General features: G+C 49.2%; 1 protein-coding gene across 1 annotated transcript; it reads left to right on the top strand.

Moving 5' to 3' along the window:
* Positions 1 to 399: 399 nt before the first annotated feature.
* On the top strand, positions 400 to 4,699 carry LOC123049754 (mitochondrial inner membrane protein OXA1-like). Its single transcript, XM_044472639.1, has 9 exons — positions 400 to 1,002; positions 1,087 to 1,177; positions 2,361 to 2,402; positions 2,549 to 2,607; positions 2,889 to 2,964; positions 3,064 to 3,195; positions 3,603 to 3,701; positions 3,781 to 3,835; positions 3,949 to 4,699. Exons 1-9 carry the CDS (start codon positions 404 to 406, stop codon positions 4,278 to 4,280), a joined length of 1,485 nt encoding a protein of 494 aa, XP_044328574.1. The 5' UTR covers positions 400 to 403; the 3' UTR covers positions 4,281 to 4,699.
* Positions 4,700 to 20,114: the final 15,415 nt, after the last annotated feature.

Below are 20,114 nucleotides of genomic sequence, written 5' to 3'. Positions count from 1 at the left end.
CAGAAAAACGAAAAAAATAAAGAATGAAACAGAAAAATAAAAAGAATAAAAAACTGTGAAAACCGGTTCAGGAACCTTCTAGAAGGTTCACACAACCGCTCAGGAACCTCCTGGAAGGTTCCCAAAACTGTATACTGTAGACCTCATAATTGGGATAATTGGGGCGGCCCATCTTGGTCGCTAGTCCCTCGGGTCTGGCGAAACAGGGACAACTTCACGCAACGTGCGTCCATTAGGAATTTCCTTGACAACACTGCTGCGTAGCAACAAGCAGATAGCAGGATTGATCCCTGCGCGGCCAGTTAGCTGCAGATGCTTCAGCAATAGAAACTTTTAACGTCGCTTAATGCGATAAATAGTCTCCGCGGGGAAGGGGATTGACCGCGGCGGCATCTGGCCCACGATGCTGTACCGAAAAGCCCAGAACAAACAACACCTGGAGACGGAAAGCCCACGCCCGAGTCCTGAGTCACCCCATTCCTCCGGCCGTCGTCACGGCTCCGCCGTCCTCCTCTCCGAGCGTCGCCTCCCACCCCAACCCGCCAAGCCGGGGCCCATGGCGTTCGCCGCACGGAGGATCCTCGCCTCCCGCTTCTCCCACCACCTCACTCGCCGCCTCCACCCGTCCGTCCCGCATCTGCTCTCCCGCTCCAACGACGATGACCCCCCATCTCAGCCACTGCCACAGCCACTCCCGTCACTCCGCTCTCCGCTCCCACCCGCTTCCGGAGCGGCCCAAACCCTACACCACCCCTTCCCCTTCTCCCTCCACCACTCGGGGCTACCCCGCCGTAGCTTCTCCTCCTCCGCCCCCGCCCCGGACCCACCCGGAGAGGTTGATGCTGCTGCGAGCGTCCTTGTCGACGCCGCGGAGGCGGTGGCTTCGTCGGTGCCGGCGCCGTTCCCGGGGGAGGTGGCAGCCGCCGCTGCCGACTCCTTTTTCCCCGTCGCCGCGCTGCAGCACCTCATTGATACCATACATACCTTCACCGGGCTCAACTGGTAAGCTTCGCCATCCGTTTCTTTGGGTCGTGTGCTTGGTTTGCTCATATCCGCCTCTCATGTGGGATTTGGTCTGGTGCTCAGGTGGGCTTCTATCGCGTTAACGACGGTGCTGATCCGGACCGCGGTGATACCATTCGAGGTTAGCCATCACAAGTCCAGCGAGAAGATACATGTAAGGCGCCCTCCGTCTAATTCAGCGTGCATTTCTAGCCCTTTTGTTTGCTTGTAAAGTGCCCATGGTCTGATTCAGCGTGCATTTTCTAGCCCTTTTGTTTGCTTCATGTGCTAGTGTACGTGTGGGTCAAAACCTATGCAGATCTAACTGTAAGGTTGCTTCAAGTTGCTGAACTGTGCTGCACCGTGCTTATTTTATAATCCGCTGCCAGAAAATAGCCATGGAACTACAGATAAGTTGGTTAAACAAACACCAAAATAGATAAAGGCCGGTTGGATCAGCTGGATTATCGTAATCCACCGCAATGCCAAAAGCAGCCTAAGTAGTGCCATTGGGGGAACATGCAACCACCGTCCTCCCTACATGACCAGACCAGCGCATGAGCAGTTGAGTTGTTGTAGATAGTGGGTGAGGCTGTTAATCTACATGCAATACAGATATTTGTGTTTTTTCTACTGTACATATTACTTATAATTATTCATGCATACATAGTTCGGTAGTTCCCCTGTTCAGTTCTGAATCCTGCTTCACTATGTGATTTTTGGGTGTTACCAAGTACATTATCATGGTACTCAATCTTGAAACCTTATATCTTTACCACGTGAAATCATGTGGTGATGTAATTTGCTGCACAGCTGCTCCCTCCTGTCCAAAACACTTGCCCCTTGCACCACCGATAATCAGTTTTTTTTGTTTGTAATCTTGACTCATTGTAGGGTTTTAAATACTGCATTCCAATCAGCAAACCCTTCTATGCATCATGTAGATGTATTTTTTATACCTGTCTGTCAGCGGCTTGGTCCTGCCCCAGGCTTTCTTTTCAGCCCGGAAGCTTGAAATTATTATGAAACAAATGCTTCATTGAAAAATGATTACAAGACAACTATTTTTCTTACTTAAATTAATCAATTTAATATTTTGATTGAAAAAATGTTTACATGCTTCGGGCTGGGCTGCCCTATGCTTGGGATTGACATTTTTGGGTAGGTCTTGTATTCATAAGATGATAAGATATCTTTTGTGAGTCACATGCTAACTGTATTTAGTTTTGTTCTTTACTCTTCCAGTCTTCTGAACAATTATTTCTTTGACAGTAGTACTTTATTAGGCAATGAATGATTGCCCTTCATGTAAATTATCAGCTGATTAATTCTTTCTTTCAAACTTGTTCAATTTTCAGGCAATGAAACCAGCGATGGATGCCATTAAGCACGCAGTGGATGTGAGATTTTGTGGTTTTGTTGTATAGAATGTACTATGTATTGCCAACTTATGGGAGAATGGGTCATGGAGAACAGTTATTTAACTTCTGATAGTTAGATACTTCATACAGCTCATGCTTTAACCCTTCAAGTTTATTTCATACAGCGTACGGATCCGAAATCAGTGCTAGTGGGGAAATATAAAATGACCGCACTCTATCGGAAGTATGTAACCTTCAGTAGATTATTCTTGTCTTTATTTTAATGAAAATGACAACTGATGTCTCTTTCCTGGTTAATGTATAATGTCATGGTCTAAAAACATGTTAGCCAGGTTTTTGAGTCTTGAATTATTTTTGTGTTAAATGTCCATGTTCAAAATTTTGTGAACACATTACTCACCATTGAACACATTGTGATGATAGCTTTTCTTTTATGTGGTACATGATGTATAGCAATACTGCTCTTTGGTGAAGTTCCTCTAACTTTTGGTAATTTTCCTTTAGCCATGGTGTTACTCCATTTACTCCATTAAAAGGAGCCCTAATCCGACCGCCAATTTTCATGAGCTTTTTCTTTGCTGTGAGTAATGCATCTTTCTGCCCCTCTGATTGTTCTATGTTGTACTATCTTTTGAAGAAAATAAATCTGTATCCTTAACCATGCTTTTTCTGATTGTAGATAAATAACATGGTTGAGAAAGTCCCTTCGTTGAAAGGAGGTGGAATATTTTGGTTTACTGATCTGACAACCTCGGATCCTCTTTACATCCTTCCTGTGTTAACATCACTGACCTACTTGGCTATAGTGGAGGTATGCAATTTGTCTGGTGTGATTGTGGTGTCTGTGTATCTGTCCATCATTGTGCATTTAAACTTGGTGTGCCACTGCTTCTAGTTTGTATGCTTAGTGTTGTAGGATTTAGGGGTGATCATTTTCCATATACAACCTGGACCTGAATTTCCTTCCATTTCTGTTCCAACCATATTGCCTCGATAAGTGCATAGGCATGTATCCCTGTCATTCGTTTGTAAAACTTACAAAGGTAAACAAGCAATTCATGTCTGCATCCAATTGGCTACTCTGCTTGCATGGCACCTTTTTTCTTAATGAACATCCAGAATATCAAACCACCAATTCTGAATTTGAAAACTTTACTGTGCCCAGCTTTGTTTTCCAATACTGCAGTCTAATATGGTGAATATATTGTGTTATGTCAGCTCGGCCATCCTTATACTTCCAGTAAAATGAAGATGCTTGATAGAGGAATGGGAGTCATGGTAGTCCCATTCACAATTGAATTTTGCCAAGGTATGACAGTCAAGTGTGCTAGATATATCGACTTTCACAGTATTCAACAATATTGTCCTAATCTCCTAATGGTCTGCCTTTCTCCAGGGATTTTTCTTTTACTGGATCACGGCAAACTTGTTCACAATTGTATATCATATTGGTGAGTATGGTTCGAGTCTTTAAGAACTGAGACAACGACGATTGCTGTAAGGCATTAGGGTCTGTTTGATGGTCTAATAGCTCATAACATGTGATACTTTGAATTTTTATCAGTTATGCGTCAACCCGCTGTGAGGAAGTTGTTTAATTTTCCTGATTTGGAAGCTCAGTCTGCACCTGCACTGAATTCAGCCTTGGATATGTTTGGTGGATCCAAGGCAGTACCTTCAGCAAAGCCACCTTTAGCACTCATGGAATTGGAGGAAGTAAGAAGCAAAATAGAATACATGGCCGCCCAGCCCAGAGGATCGCCGGAGTGGAGGAAATTGATGGCACTCTATAAGCATTGTTCTTCGGGTTTTGGTGATGCTGCCGCTCTTGGGTATCGGCCAAAAAATATTGAAAAGAAGGGGAAATCTAGAGGCAAATCTCGTAAGGGCAGGTAAACCATGCAGCAGATAGGAGCTTAATGAGAGAGTAAAAAAAGCCCTTTTGATCTCGTGGACGGCCGAGACTTGATTTATCCTGACATGCTTCTAAGATTTGGTTTTGCGCAAGGAGGCTGCCATTGTTTCTTCATCGTGTGTGGGGCTGCTGTGGCCACTTTCAGTGAATAGGATCGGTTTTGATACTGTATCATAATAGAACCATGCGCTAATGTAACTTGAGAGCAAGTTACAACAATTAATCTTGGTGTTCATCTTCCGAAAATGGAGATTAACCAGTTCCTCTTGAGTTTTAGAGACAAAATGGGGTTAACTGTGATGATCGTGTTCCTATCTTCCGTGTACGCACTTGCTTGTGCCTGTGTGCAGTTCAACTCATGATATCTACTACTATATGGGAGTATTTGTTCTTTGTTCCACCTGCTGCTAAGTGTGGTTTTATGTACCAGTGACTATTTGTATGCCTTCTCGATGTTTTCAGACCTAATCAAAGGGTCACTCCCTCCGGAATAACGTAACATGAGCGTGTTCTTTCTTTCAGTTGTTGGTGAGATATTGTTGGCCTTTTTTCATAAGGGCGCTCACCAACTCCGGGATGTGATATCAACACTTTCCAATTCATCACAAAACCAAAGCAGCTTAGCGTGGAAGCCGAAGCATGCAGTGTACGTCAGCTCACTTTTGTGTGTGCCTGTGGCTGTTTGTGATTGGTTACAGAAGCAACCGACGGCTTGAGCTGAAAAGAAACGCAGACAGATAAGCTCCCTCCCTTTGAGACCAAGAATAAAATGAGTCAAGGTCGTGCGTGTCTCGTTGCTGGCTACACACAGTTTCTATTTTATTTTAGCGAAAAGCTAAAAATGATCAACGTGCGGTTCACACGGCCGTTTTCCAGCTCCGATGGGTAGAACGATTCTGTCTAAAATAAGATAGCTCTTTCGAGTTTATGGTACTACATATATTCAACTATTCACTGATAAGTATATCGCGTAACACCCCTGGAATGAGGCGAAGCTTTTGCATCCATTCTGAAAAGATAAAGTATGAATTTAGTAATGTCAATGTGCCAAACGTGGCTTGCATGAAAGGACAGGCCCACCAGAATCTGGTAAGGTCAAGCCGGCCGGTTACTTGCACTTGCACATTCCCAAAATTTGTATCGGTTCGTTGAGCGTGCGCAGTCGTACCTGAACTGGGGCATTATTTCCTAATTTTGTTGTTGAAGATGGGGGCATTCTTTCCTGATGACACTGCCTACATACGACTCTTTTTTGGGTGGGAACTTACATACGACTCGAGGAGACTAACGCTCGGAGTCCGAGTGTAGTAGGTAGAAGAAGAAACCGTGAGACAGAGGAAGGTCAAACGGAAGGACAGAAATGCAGAACCGGTTTCCAAAGAGCGTACGTGCGCATCTACACAGGTGCAATCGAGGGAGTCCACTTTACAACCCCTCTCCCACCGAACTACTCCTGCCTTCCTGGTTCCTGCACAATCCGTCAAAGACAACCAACACCTTCCATGTTCCATCCACAATCGATCGCCTTTCCATTGTGTTAGACTATGTATAGCTTCTGTACCTATGTACATATATGGTACATATTGTAACACAACCATTATATATAATGAGATAAGCCACCCCTAGAGGGTTGTGCTGGTTCCCCAAAACTTATTGTCTTACATGGTATCACGCTAGGTTACGATCGCTTCGCTTCTAAACCCTAATACCCGCACCGCCGCCGCAGCCGCCGCCGCCTTCACCGCCGCCGCCGCGCCACCGATCGCGCCGCCGCCATGTCGAGCGCCGCCACCACCGGTTCCACTGCTGCGGGCTTCCTCCCGGCCTCTCTTGCGGCTCTGCTCAACCTCCCGCTCGATGCCGTCTCTGTTCCGGCTCCGATCGGGACAAGGAGCATCGGCTCCGTCTTCTCCACGCCGCCGGCGCCCTCGCTTGGGCGTGACCTCGTGGTCCACACCGCGGCGCCGCCGTCCGCTGCGGACTCCGCAGGCGTCGTCCCGCCGCTCCTGCCGCAAGCGGATCACACTGCCCCCGCTGGCGGGGTTGGCGGCGTCCGCCCCGGCCGCGGGCCTTGCGGCGTCCGCACCGGCCGCGAGCTTTGCGGCGCCCGCCCTGGCTGCGGTCCCGCCTCCTCCCGCATCGGCTTCGGTGCCTCCGGCTGCCTCCATGGTGTTTGCACCCCAGGCAGCCTCCTCGATGGGATTGTCTTCGCCGCCGCCGTTTCACTTCGGTCATCTCATCACCATCAAGCTCTCCGCCGACAACTACATCTTCTGGCATGCGCAGGTTCTCCCGCTCTTGGGAGTCACTACCTGCTAGGCTACGTCGACGGATCGCTTCCCTGCCCACCCGCGCTGGTAGACAGCGTGCACGGTCCGGTCTACAATCCGGCCCATCGCGTCTGGACGGGGCAGGACCAGGCGAACCTCTCCTCCATCCAGGGGTCGCTCTCGCCGGCAGTTGCCGGCCTTGTTGTCTTCGCGAAGACGTCTCATGAGGCCTGGACCATCCTTGAGCGCACCTTTGCAGCGCAGTCCCAGGCTCGTGTCTCTGCACTCCGTCGTCAGCTTGGAGAGTGTCAGAAGCTTGACTCCACTGCCACTGAGTTCTACAACAAGGTCAAGGGCCTCGCCGACACATTGGCCTCCATTGGACAGCCCCTCACCGACTCCGAGTTCAACTCGTTTATTGTCAATGGTCTTGATGAGGAGTATGATGCCTTAGTCGAGATCATCAACGAGCGGGGCAACTCGACACCCATGCTGGCACACGAGGTTTTCTCTCGGCTCCTTCTCACTGAGCAACGGGTCGAGACTCGCCGCACCAGGGGCACTGGCTCCCTCTCGGCCAACGCCGCCACCAAGGGTGGCCGCTCTTCTTCATCACCCCGGTCTCCCTTGGGGCTGCCACCGTCGCCCGCCTCGGCCCCCCACCTACTGCGACCTTACCGGGGGCTGGCGGTCCACGTGTGTGTCAGCTTTGTGGCCGCGATGGGCACTGGGCCTCCAAGTGTCATAAGCGCTTCCAGCGAAGCTTCCTTGGTCTTGGCAATGACGGCAAAGATACACGCAACAATGCCCGCCAGGTCGCCATGGCTGATCGTCCCGCGCCGCAGAAGCAACAGGGACACACTTAGTCCTACTCCATCGATCCACACTGGTACATGGACTCTGGGGCGACAGAGCATCTAACCAGCGAGATGGGGAAGCTTCACACTCGTGAACCCTATCATGGCTCCGACAAGATCCACACCGCCAATGGAGCAGGTATGCACATCTCTCATATTGGTCAAGCATCTCTTCTCACTAGACATGCCAATAGGAGTCTTCAGCTTCGCAATGTTCTTCGAGTTCCATCTGTGACCCGTAATCTTCTTTTAGTTCCTAAACTCACACGTGATAATAATGTGCTTTGTGAATTTCACCCTTTTGATCTTTTTATTAAGGATCGGGGCACGAGGGACATTCTTCTTAGTGGGCGGTTGTGCCAGGGCCTCTACCGTCTGGAGCATCCTGGTGTCGCTCGTGTTTTCAGTGGAGTTCGGGTCTCTCCGTCACAGTGGCATGCTCGTCTTGGTCACCCGGCCACACCTATTGTCCGTCATATTTTGCGTCGTCATGAGCTTCCTAGTTTGTCTAGTCATAAAGATGTAGCAGTGTGTGATGCTTGTCAGCAGGGGAAGAGTCATCAACTTCCTTTTTTGGAGTCCAGTCGTGAGGTGAAACATCCTTTAAAACTTGTGTTTTCAGATGTATGGGGTCCTGCTTAGACTTCTGTCAGTGGTCATAATTACTATATCAGTTTCGTTGATGCTTATAGTCGCTTTACCTGGCTTTACCTTATTAAACGCAAATCTGATGTGTTTGATATTTTTGTTCAGTTTCAAAAACATGTTGAACGTCTTCTCAAGCACAAAATTGTTCATGTCCAGTCAGACTGGGGGGCGAGTATCGCAACCTCAACTCTTTCTTTCAATCGCTTGGGATAGCTCATCGTTTAGCATGTCCACATACACATCAGCAGAATGGTTCAGTCGAACGTAAGCATCGTCATATTGTTGAAGCTGGTCTTACTCTTTTGGCCCATGCATCTGTTCCGTTTTGGTTTTGGAGTGATGCTTTCACCACTGCATGCTTTCTCATCAACCGTACTCCTACTCGTGTTTTAAACATGAAGACTCCCATTGAGGTTCTCCTTAATGAACAACCTGATTATACCTTTCTCAAGGTATTTGGGTGTGCTTGCTGGCCGCATCTTCGTCCATATAACAAGCGCAAGCTTGAGTTTCGTTCTAAGAAGTGTGTTTTTCTTGGCTATAGCTCTCTTCATAAAGGTTACAAATGTCTTCATGTTCCCACTAATCGTGTCTATATATCTCGGGACGTCGTGTTTGATGAGCATGTTTTTCCCTTTGCCAACCTTCCTGTGTCCACTGTCGAACCACCATCCCTGCATTCATCCTCTGTTGCTTCTGACCAATTTGATGATGTTGCATACTCTCCTTTGCTGTTACCTAACCATGGTGCAAGAACCGGACGTGGAGCTCGTTTGGAGCTGTTGGAGGATTCACCATCATCATCGTCGTCTTCTGGTGGGCACGTCGATCGCCCTATGTTGCATGGCATCGATTCGCGTGCCCATGCATGGTCACCCGACGAGCCCGTCGCGTCGAGCATCTCCACTGGTCGGTCCGTTTCGTCAGCGGCCGCCGAGTCGCCCGCGGCTCAGCCCGTCACGCCGTCTTCGCCTGCGGCTCGGCCCGTCACGCCGTCTTCGCCCGCGGCTCGGGTCCTCACGTCGCCTTCATCAGCGGATCGGCCCGCGACACCGGCCGTGCCACGGCCCACTATGCCGAGCTCGCCATCGGCCCGGTCTGTGATGCCGGAGTCGCCAGCTGCTTCGTCTGCTCTGCCGGTTTCGCCGGTGGGTCGGCCTTCTTCGCCAACCGAGTCCGAGGCTACCGTGACTGGCTCCTCGTCACCGGCTGACTCGTCAACGTCGCCGTCCTCCAGCCCGTTGCAGGCTGCTCCGTCGACCTCGGTGGTTCCTGTGTCCCGACCACATACACGCAGTCGCAGTGGCATTTTCAAACCTAAGGAACGTAAGGATGGTACGGTTGCTTGGTTGGCTGCTTGTTTGGCTGCTGCTGTTGCGGATCCATCTTCTGAGCCTCGCTCATATCAGGCTGCCCTGCGCATTCCACATTGGCGAGAGGCTATGGAGCAGGAGTTTCATGCTCTTCTTCGTAACAAGACATGGACTCTCGTTCCTCCACCACCACGGGTAAATGTTATTGACTCAAAATGGGTATTCAAAGTGAAGAAGCATTCGGATGGATCTATTGAGCGTTACAAAGCGCGACTTGTTGCTCGCGGTTTTCGGCAGCGTCATGGTCTTGACTATGAGGACACCTTCAGTCCTGTCGTCAAGCCTACCACTATTCGGCTTCTTCTCTCCATTGCTGTTTCTCGTGGTTGGTCACTTCGTCAACTTGATGTGCAGAATGCTTTTCTACATGGATTTTTGGAGGAAGAGGTTTATATGAAACAACCGCCTGGTTTCTCTGATCCTGATCATCCTGACTATATCTGTCGTCTTTCCAAAGCACTATATGGTTTGAAGCAAGCTCCTCGTGCCTGGCATGCCCGCCTTGCCTCTGCCCTTCGTGCTCATGGGTTTGTGCCGTCTACTGCTGACACTTCGTTATTTCTTCTACAGAAGCCAGAAGTCACTATGTATCTTTTGGTATATGTCGATGATATTATCCTTGTTAGCTCTTCTCAGTATGCTGCTGATGCTCTTGTCTGCTCTCTTGGTGCTGATTTTGCGGTCAAAGATCTTGGGAAGCTTCACTACTTTCTTGGAGTTGAGGTCACTTCTCGTGCTACTGGTCTTGTCCTTACGCAGAAGAAGTACTCCTTGGAGTTGTTACAGAGAGCTGGCATGCTGAAGTGCAAACCGACCACCACACCCATGTCGTCTACCGACAAGATAACAACTGTTGATGGTGAGCTTTTGTCTCCTGCGGATGCCACAGAGTACAGGAGCATTGTTGGTGGACTTCAATACTTGACGATCACGAGACCAGATATCTCTTATGCTGTTAACAGGGTTTGTCAGTATCTTCAGGCTCCCAGAGATACTCATTGGGCTGCTGTTAAACGCATTCTTCGTTATGTTCAGTTTACCCTGACATTTGGTATGCATATTCGGCCGACTTCCTCTCGGGTCCTTTCGGCCTTCTCTGATGCAGATTGGGCTGGTAGCCCAGATGACAGGCGATCCACGGGGGGTTATGCAGTATTCTTTGGCTCTAATTTGATCGCCTGGAGTGCTCGGAAACAGGCTACTGTGTCACGTAGCAGTACTGAAGCTGAGTACAAGGCTGTGGCTAATGCTACTGCAGAGATTATTTGGGTGCAGTCTTTGCTTCAGGAGTTGGGTTTGTCTCAACCACAGCCTCCTATTCTTTGGTGTGATAACATCGGTGCTACATACCTTTCTGCAAATCCAGTATTTCATGCCCGAATGAAACACATTGAAGTTGACTATCACTTTGTACGGGAACGTGTATCACAGAAGCAACTCCAGATCAAGTTTATCTCATCTAAGGATCAACTTGCAGACATCTTCACTAAGCCTTTACCGCTGCCACAGTTTGAGGCTTGTAGGCGCAATCTTACCCTTCTCAGTTCTTTAAAAAGTGGCTAAGATTGAGGGAGGGTGTTAGACTATGTATAGCTTCTGTACCTATGTACGTATATGGTACATATTGTAACACAACCATTATATATAATGAGATAAGCCACCCCTAGAGGGTTGTGCTGGTTCCCCAAAACTTATTGTCTTACACATTGCAGTCTCGGTGGACGACAACGACGTAGGCATCTAATCTAATCTTTGGGACTTGATCTGCTGCCCAGAGCCAGGTCCCGAGCATGCATGTCTACGGCGTGTACGTACGTGCTTCGGTGCCTGCATGCACGAGCTGAACAGCCCGCGTAGGTGCGTGCGTGTGTGTCATTTCCATGCGACGCTTCTCTGCTCCTGTGTCCCGCCCATGCACCTGCAGCGGCCGATCGAGTAACAAATGATACACTGACAAGCGGCGGCCAATACCTGCTATATCGTACGTACTACCGTGTCACTGTCTTCAGTATTACTATTACATCTCATCGGTGGATCGGCTGACGATGGAGTATTTCAGATATGTGAGGTTTGATTTTCCAGTTCCCCCCTAGACGGGAGGTCAGTTGGCCATGTTTTGGTTGGGCTGTTGGCGTCGGTTCACCCGCCAGCGGAAGCATTTCCGTCAAACCTAACTTCGGTTCTCACGTTACTACCCGCCTCACGCATATTGAATTCATGTTCTAGTCAATTAGGAGTACTTCAAAAGAGAAGTGCATAGATGAACCCACCTTGGAAACTTATTTCTAGATGGCAAAAAATTCTGGAAAAAGTCTCACGCATACATCTTCAATTCTATGCGCGTGCAAAAAGAAAATCACGGAAAAACAACTTTTAATTTGGCCTGTGCAAAAGGACAAAAAATGTGTTGTAGAACGCTACTTAGAAGCACTGAAATTTATCTTTTTTGCGGAGGCAAAACCAAATGAGATTTTTTTTCTCAAAACTTTGTGCCGCACACATGTTATGAAGATGTATGCGTGAAATTTTCTTTTGATTTTTTGACATTTTAAACTGTGTTTAAAATGTATTGTTTGAAAAGTGGGTTCATATGCCCACGTGTTCAGCATGTCCACACTCTACTTCAAAAGTCCAAATAAATGAAAACATGTGGGCGATGTACTTCAACATCATCCCACACATCTGTTTTTTAGCTCTTAGATGTGGGATTGATGGAAGACACATTTTTTTGAATGTTGTGTTGGCATGGTCTTAAACTTCATACCCGTTAACTCGGATAGCATATAAATTTATGCTCTAGCCGGTTACTCGAAAAGATATCAACTCATTAATCATCTTAACAACGTGGGCTATCTGGAAGTACCGGAACACCGTTATCTTCAACGACACTAGACCCCCATCCACCCAGCTATCTAATGTCATCATGAAGGGGGTGTGGCTATGGGCCAGAGCCGCCGCCAAAGGCCTAGATTGATTAATGCATGGAAGGGCATCCTCAACGGTAACCTGTAAATTTCCTTCTGCATCGTTCCACGGACGGGGGGACCAGTCCACGGACACGGATGCGGGAGACCGCCATTCAACTTTAGCCGCATACATTTCAATTTTTTTTCAACAAACAGGATGAAATTCATGCAAACACGGTCAGATTTCATATAAACATGACAAATTTTATACAAACACGGCAGATTTTCATTACATTTTGAACATTTAGAAAAAAAGAACACATTACTAGATCATGTCAACAATAATTACTAGAGGGAGTCCCCCTAACCCTAGCCGTCCGGGGCGTGATCTTCCTCTTCCCCTTCCTCCGCCGCCGCCAGGGGACGCCGCCGGGCTAAGCCCGAGGCCGACGGCGGTGGCGGAGGACTCCCTCTCTCCCGCGTCTTAGGGGTGGTGCGGGCCCCTAAACGTGTGGTGGCGCGGACGATCCAATCTATGCGGTGCGGCGACGGTGGCTGCAGGCGCTGCGGACGGCCCTATTCGGGCGGGGCGGCGGCTGTCGGATGCTGCGGCGGCGCGCCATCGGGCGTCGGATCAATGGCGGCGACATGGAGGGCTTGTGGACTGGTCGGCGGCGCCTCTGGTCAGATTAGATCTGGCCGGTGCAGCTGGCGGTGGTGGTCATCTCCTCAGTCTGAGGTAGTTGGCCTGAGGCTGGGTGGTCTGATCTCAAGATTCGTCATCTAGTACCTGCTGCGAGACGGGGGACATAGTTGCCGGTGAAAACAGAGCGAATGGCAGGCGATGGCAGCATTCTGCGTCGTTACCTTGATGAAGGCATCGTCGTGTAACTATTGTCGACCCACTCATGCTGCTACAGGGGAAACCCTAGGATCTGGTCTTCCAGATCGGACGATAGCGACACTGCGGTGTCATTTCTTGGGAGTATCGTTTGTGGAGCAGCGCCAAAAGACAAGGCAGGAGGTGGAGCGGGTTCGTCTTGCACGAAGCTTCGGTGGAGATGTCAAGTCATGCCTGGACGACAGGTGCTACGCTGTGTCATGCCTGTTCGGCAGGTGCTACACACGATAGATCTTCCAGAGACTTCAAGCCGTGTCAGCCGGTGGTACTTGTCTGCATGGTGCTGCGGTGTACCGGCTGCGACCGTGACGTGCTCAGTAGTTTGTGCGCAAGGAGGTGGTGTCGTTGGGCACCATGGTGGCTTCGACAGATGGCCGGACCGGCAAGGATGATTCAGATCTCTTTCCTGAAGATGGGTCAGTGGTTTGATGATGATGGCGACTTCTTTAACGTGCATGTGGTGTACGCTTTAGGTTTGCTCCAGCGGCTGTAGGTTCCAATATGTTATGTGGATGGATCAACGACAACACCGGTTTTAGATATGGGAAGTGAGAGCACTCCCCATTATCTAGTTTGTAGGTGTGAGTGGTGGCTTCAGATGGCTTGATGTGTGTTCTTGTCAGATCTTTGTTGAATAATTAATAAAGATGGTTGTATGCATCGATTGATGCAGTGGCCGGGGGTTTTAACCTCATTTTCCCAAAAAAAGGCAAAAAGACCCGCCACTAAACCTATCCTACGGCGACGGCGCCCGGTGTCCAAGCCCATGTCTTCCTCCATCCGCCATCTCCATGATCATCGGCGTTAAGACCCGTGAAGTGAAGGTGCGGTCTCCGGCGAGAAAGAGTACACCACGTGAGACGGACCGGCCCACATGAGACACCAGGCCCTGCCGCCTCCCGTGGCCTACTCATCCTCGGAGGAGTCTGTGACCTATCCGTCGTCGATGGACATGAGGTCCACGATGGAAATGGTGGCACCGGCGCTGTCGTCGTCCCACTGGGTTGCCTGATAGTTCATCGGTGGCATGTAGGAGGAGCAACTGGCGTTGTTCTCCTCTACGATCGCCTGGAGCCATGCCTCGACGGCGTCCGCTTCCTGCTGAGCAGCGGCTTGAGCGCGTACGTCATTGTAGATGGCACGCTACTCCGCGATGAAGTTGGGGTTTGTCGCGGCCATGGCCGCCATAGCCTCCTCGCTCATGCGCTCGCCGTAGATCTATCCCTCCGCCAGTCGGTGCGCTCCAAGAGGAACAAGTTGTACCACTGTTCCTCCTGCGCCTGCTGGAATGCCGACAAAGGCGCCGGTGCAGGCCGCACCTCTGCCATGACGGCGTTGTAGTGCACGCATCCCCTCTCCATGGTGAAGTCGGCATGCACAGGAGGCGCGGGAGCCAGGACGATGTCGTCGAAGCCCCTCTCCGTCGTGGTCTTGTCCTTGTCGTTAGAGACCTCGGGCGAGCTGGCTGGCAAGCCAACCTCAATCCTGCTAGCACGGCGCCTCTGCCAGGCGGCGGCAGGGGCGGCCATGGTGTGCTTCATCTCTATGGACAGGCTCTCCCACGGAGTTTCACCGCCAGCAGTTGATACGTCTCCAATGTATCTATAATTTATGAAGTATTCATGCCATGTTTGCAACAATTTTATATGGTTTTGGTATGATTTTATTAGAACTAACCCGGACTGACGCTGTTTTCAACAAAACTACCATGGTGTCGTTTTTTGTGCAGAAATAGAAGTTCTCAGAATGGGCTGAAAATTACGGTGATTTTTTATGGACCAAGAGAGACCCCCGAAGCACCGGAGCTGGGCCAGAAGAGTTTCGAGGAGGCCACAAGCCTCCAGGGCGCGCCCTGAGGGCTTGTTGGCCCCTCGGGAACCCTCCTGACTTGTTTCCGATGCCAAAAATTCCTATAAATATAGAAACCTCCAGAAATAAACCTAGATCGGAAGTTCCACCGCCGCAAGCCTCTGTAGCCACGAAAAACCAATCGGGAGCCCATTTCGGCACCCTGCCGGAGGGGGAAACCCATCACCGGAGGCCATCTTCATCATCCCGTCGGCCTCCATGACGAGGAGGGACTAGTTCACCCTCGGGGCTGAGGGTATGTACCAATAGCTATGTGTTTGATCTCTTTCTCATGTTCTTGATTTGGCACGATCTTGATGTACCGCGAGTTTTGTTACTATAGTTGGATCATATGGTGTTTCTCCCCCTCTACCTTCTTGTGATGAATTGAGTCTTGCTCTTTGAGGTTTCGTTATGTTGGATTGAATATTGGATTTGAGAATACTTGATGTATGTATTGTGACGGGATATCTGTGGTGACAATGGGATGTTATATTGGTTCACTTGATATACGTTTTGGCACTCAACTCGCGGATTTCTGAGGTGACATTGGGGTAATCTATGCATAGGGGTTGATGCACGTTTTCGTCCTACGTTCTCCGATAGAAATTTTGGAGTGATTCTTTGTTGCACATTGAGGGATTGCCATATGATTCAATTATGTTATCATTGTTGAGAGAATTTGCACTGGTGAAAGTATGAACCCTAGGCCTTGTTTTCAAGCATTGCAATACCATTTTTGCTCACTTTTGTTACTAGTTACCTTGTTGTTTTTATATTTTCATATTACAAAAACCTATATCTACCATCTATATTACACTTGTATCACCATCCCTTCGCCGAACTAGTGCACCTATACAATTTACCATTGTATTGGGTGTGTTGGGGACACAAGAGACTCTTTGTTATTTGGTTGCACGGTTGTTTGAGAGAGATAATCTTCATCCTACGCCTCCCACGGATTGATAAACCTTAGGTCATCGACTTGAGGGAAATTTGCTACTGTCCTACAAAACTCTGTGCTTGGAGGCCCAACATGAGTCTACAAGAAGAAGGTTGCGTAGTAGGCATCAACAGTCATGGCAGATGAAGTGCAAGGGAGGAGGATGGGGAGCAGCTTGTGTTGTGGTGTGAAGTTAGTTCGGTGTGGCCGCATTTAAATAGCGGATTCCGGTGAGGCGAGGCGTCCGGGTGTGTCAATGTGTGATGTCAGAGTGGGTTTCTCGACCGGCGAGCCTACTTAATGGCGGCACACGAACGAATGGGGCATTGAACATGCGTGGACACGGAGATGCGTCGCAGAAGTTGCCCTCAGCCGCCGCGCCGCTTCAATGGCCGAGGCAGTGAGAGGTCGCGTCGCCCTAAGCCGTCTTCAATGTGGCGAGGCATGCTCTACATCGGCACGAATGCAGGCAGCTGGTGCCAAGCGGGAATTCGCATGGGCGAGGAAGGAGGTGTTTGGGTTGGCCAGGGAGATCAGAAGCGGGCGTGGGATTGGTCCGGACTCTCGCAAAGCCCTCCCCCACACGTTTGTCTCCGATTTAAGAAAGAAAATGCGCCGCGGACTGATACAAGCCCGCGTTGGATGGCTTCCACGGTCCGGACATCGCGGCCCGGACGAATGCAGGAAGTTTGAGGGTCGGTGTTGGAGATGCCCTAATATGCCTGACCGAGGCCGAGCAACCTCACCTCTCTCTACTCAATTTGCACTCTTGGGTTCGCCATCCATGTGTACAACACCAAGAGTTCCACCCCTCCTTAACTCTTTTTCTCTCCTACCTATGAATGGAATGATATGCATCCTTACGTATTCGTGAAAGAAAAAGAAAAAGAACTTACTTGAAAAGTTTGAACTGGTGGAGAGAGGCTAACAATATACTTCGACAAGGCAGATGAGACAAAGATGGGAACGCGAGCCGGGCACAAGAGAAGTGTACACAGAAAACATGTTCTATTGCTATAGTGGTGAATCAGGCATACCCAAGGCGAGCATATCCAATGCTGACCCGCAAATTCTCTCCCGCATCTGTCAACAGATAGGGGGGACCAGTTCACAGACAAGGATGCAGGAGGCAGCCATCCAACATTGCCCGCGTACATTTCGAACCAAATTTCAACACACTAGATGAAATTCATGCAAACACGGTGGATTTTCATATAATCGGGAGCGCATCCATTACAATTCAGACATTTTTCATATAATCTAGACGAAATTCATTATATTTTGAACAATTTTAAACTAAACCCTATTCTAAACCTAATGTAAATGATCGCCGGTGCCGTTTCCCATGTTCGGCCATGAGCTTCGAGAACTAAAGCTCCGGCTCTTGCCTTTGCCTTCTCCAGTTCCGCCTTGGTGCTCTCCAGCTCTGCCTCCGCATGCCACTACAAACTGAGCGGCTAGCCAGCTGACGATTTTCAGCCCTCTAAGCTTGGATTCAACAGGAGGGGAAGAGCGGTGTCCTTCTTGGGACCTGAGCGACGGTGACCTACCATGCACTACTCTTTCTCGTTGTCGGTGGAACCGACAGACGTGTCGGCTTCGTGGTCGTGGTGGCAGGGCGCGGCCTTGGTGGAGCCGATGATGTCCTTCTTATCACCGCTCTTGCCAAACACCTCGTTCGCCGCCTCTTCCATCTCCTTGTAGGTGGCCTAGCTATAATTCTTCCTGATATTGGCGGTACCGCCAGTGGTCACGACGGTGTCGTGGGCGGAGCGGTAGGACTCGAGCAGTGTTGTGCTCCACCACGTACGCATCCGACGCGATGGCCGTGCCGGTGACGAGTTGCTCCTCCGCTAGCAGGTGCTTGCTACTTGTGAGCTACGTTGGGATTTCCCCGAAGAGGAGAGGATGATGCATTATAGTAGAGATAAGTATTTCCCCCAGTTAAGAACCAAGGTTATCAATCCAGGAGGAGAACCAAGCAACACCTTGTTAGCAGCACCTGCACACAAATAACAAATCCTTGCAACCTAATGCAAACAAGGGGTTGTCAATCCCTGAATGGTTACGAGCAAGATTAAATTGTATAGTGATACACAGATAGATCAAACTAAAATACAAAATAAAATAAATAAAGTAAAAACACATCAAGGTATTTTTGGTTTTAATATATGATAAAAGTAGACCCGGGGGCCATAGTTTTCACTAGAGGCTTCTCTCTTGAAAATAGCATATGGTGGGTAAACAAATTACTGTTGGTCAAGTGATAGAAAAGCGAATAATCATGACGATATCCAAGGCAATGAACATGTATATAGGCATCATGCTCGAGAAAAGTAGACCAAAGCGATTCTGCGTCTACTACTATCACTCCACACATCGACCACTATCCAGCATGCATCTAGAGTATTAGGTTCATAAAGAATGGAGTAACGCCTTAAGCATGATGTAGACAAAGTAAAATCACGTATGAATATACCACATTTTTTTATCCTTAATAACAACCACACAATACGTGTCATGTCCCCTTCTGTCGCTGGGATTGAGCACCGCAAGATCGAACCCATTACAAAGCACCTCTCCCATTGCAAGATAAATCAATCTAGTTGGCCAAACCAAATCAATAGATCAGAGAGAAATACGAAGCTATAGTAATCATGCACAAAAGAGCTCAGAGAAAACTCAAATAATATTCATCGATAGATCTGAACATAAACTCACAATTCATCAGATCCCAACAAACACACCGCAAAAAGTCATTACATCAAGTAGATCTCCAAGAACATCAAGGAGAACATTGTATTGAAGATCAAAGAGAGAAGAAGAAGCCATCTAACTGCTAACTATGGACCCATAGGTCTGTGGTAAACTACTCACACATCACCGGAAGGGTAGCAAGGTTGATGTAGAGACCCTCCGTGATCAATTCCCCCTCCGGCAGAGTACCGGAGAAGGCCTCCAGATGGGATCTCGTGGTTCTGGAACTTGCAGCGGCGGAAAAAGTTTTCCAGGTGGCTCTGTGATGTCACATGAATATTTTGAGTATTTATAGAGGTGGAATTAGGGTTGGAGGTGCCACGAGGGGCCCACACGCCTAGGGGGGCGCCCCCCTATTGCGCGCCCTAGGGCTTGTCACTCCCTCATGGCTCTTCTGGCCTTCTCCCAAACCTTCTAGGGTCTCTTCCGGTCCAGAAAAAATTAATCCAACGTTTTTTCTCCGTTTGGACTTTTTTTGACATTGATTTCTTGAAAAGCCAAAAACATGCAAAAAAACAGCAACTAGCACTGGGCACTAAGTGTTGGGGAACGTAGTAATTTCAAAAAATTTCCTACGCACACGCAAGATCATGGTGATGCATAGCAACGAGAGGGGAGAGTGTTGTCTACGTACCCACGCAGACCGACTGCGGAAGCATTGACGCAACGTAGAGGAAGTAGTTGTACGTCTTCCCGACCCGACCGATCCAAGCACCGTTACTCCGGCACCTCCGAGTTCTTAGCACACGTACAGCTCGATGACGATCCCCGGGCTCCGATCCAGCAAAGCGTCGGGGAGGAGTTCCGTCAGCACGACGGCGTGGTGACGATCTTGATGTTCTACCGTCGCAGGGCTTCGCCTAAGCACTGCAACAATATGACCGAGGTGGAATATGGTGGAGGGGGGCACCGCACACGGCTAAGGAACGATCACGAGGATCAACTTCTGTGTCTATGGGGTGCCCCCTGCCCCCGTATATAAAGGAGTAGAGGAGGGGAGGACCGGCCCTCTCTATGGCGCGCCCTAGGGGAGTCCTACTCCCACCGGGAGTAGGATTCCCCCTTTCCTAGTCCAATTAGGAGTCCTTCCATGTATTAGGAGTAGGAGTCAAGGCAAGGGAAAAGAGGAGAGAAGGAAGGAGGGGGCGCAGCCCTTCCCCCTAGTCCAATTCGGACTAGGCCTTGGGGGGGCGCCCAACCTCTCCTATCTCTTTCCCCTAAAGCCCAATAAGGCCCATATACTCCCCGGCGAATTCCCATAACTCTCCGGTACTCCGAAAAATACTCGGATCAGTCGGAACCTTTCCGATGT

The sequence above is a fragment of the Triticum aestivum genome, chromosome 1A (genome assembly GCF_018294505.1).
Source record: "Triticum aestivum cultivar Chinese Spring chromosome 1A, IWGSC CS RefSeq v2.1, whole genome shotgun sequence".
In the NCBI taxonomy this organism is placed as follows: Eukaryota; Viridiplantae; Streptophyta; class Magnoliopsida; order Poales; family Poaceae; genus Triticum; species Triticum aestivum.
This window is presented reverse-complemented; position numbering and strand designations above follow the sequence as displayed.

Coding starts and splice junctions, on each gene's coding strand:
- LOC123049754 (XM_044472639.1), top strand. CDS start 404: ATGCTGTACCGAAAAGCCCAGAACAAACAACACCTGGAGACGGAAAGC. Junction 2,403..2,548: donor CCATTAAGCACGCAGTGGAT/GTGAGATTTTGT, acceptor TATTTCATACAG/CGTACGGATCCGAAATCAGT. Junction 3,196..3,602: donor CCTACTTGGCTATAGTGGAG/GTATGCAATTTG, acceptor GTGTTATGTCAG/CTCGGCCATCCTTATACTTC.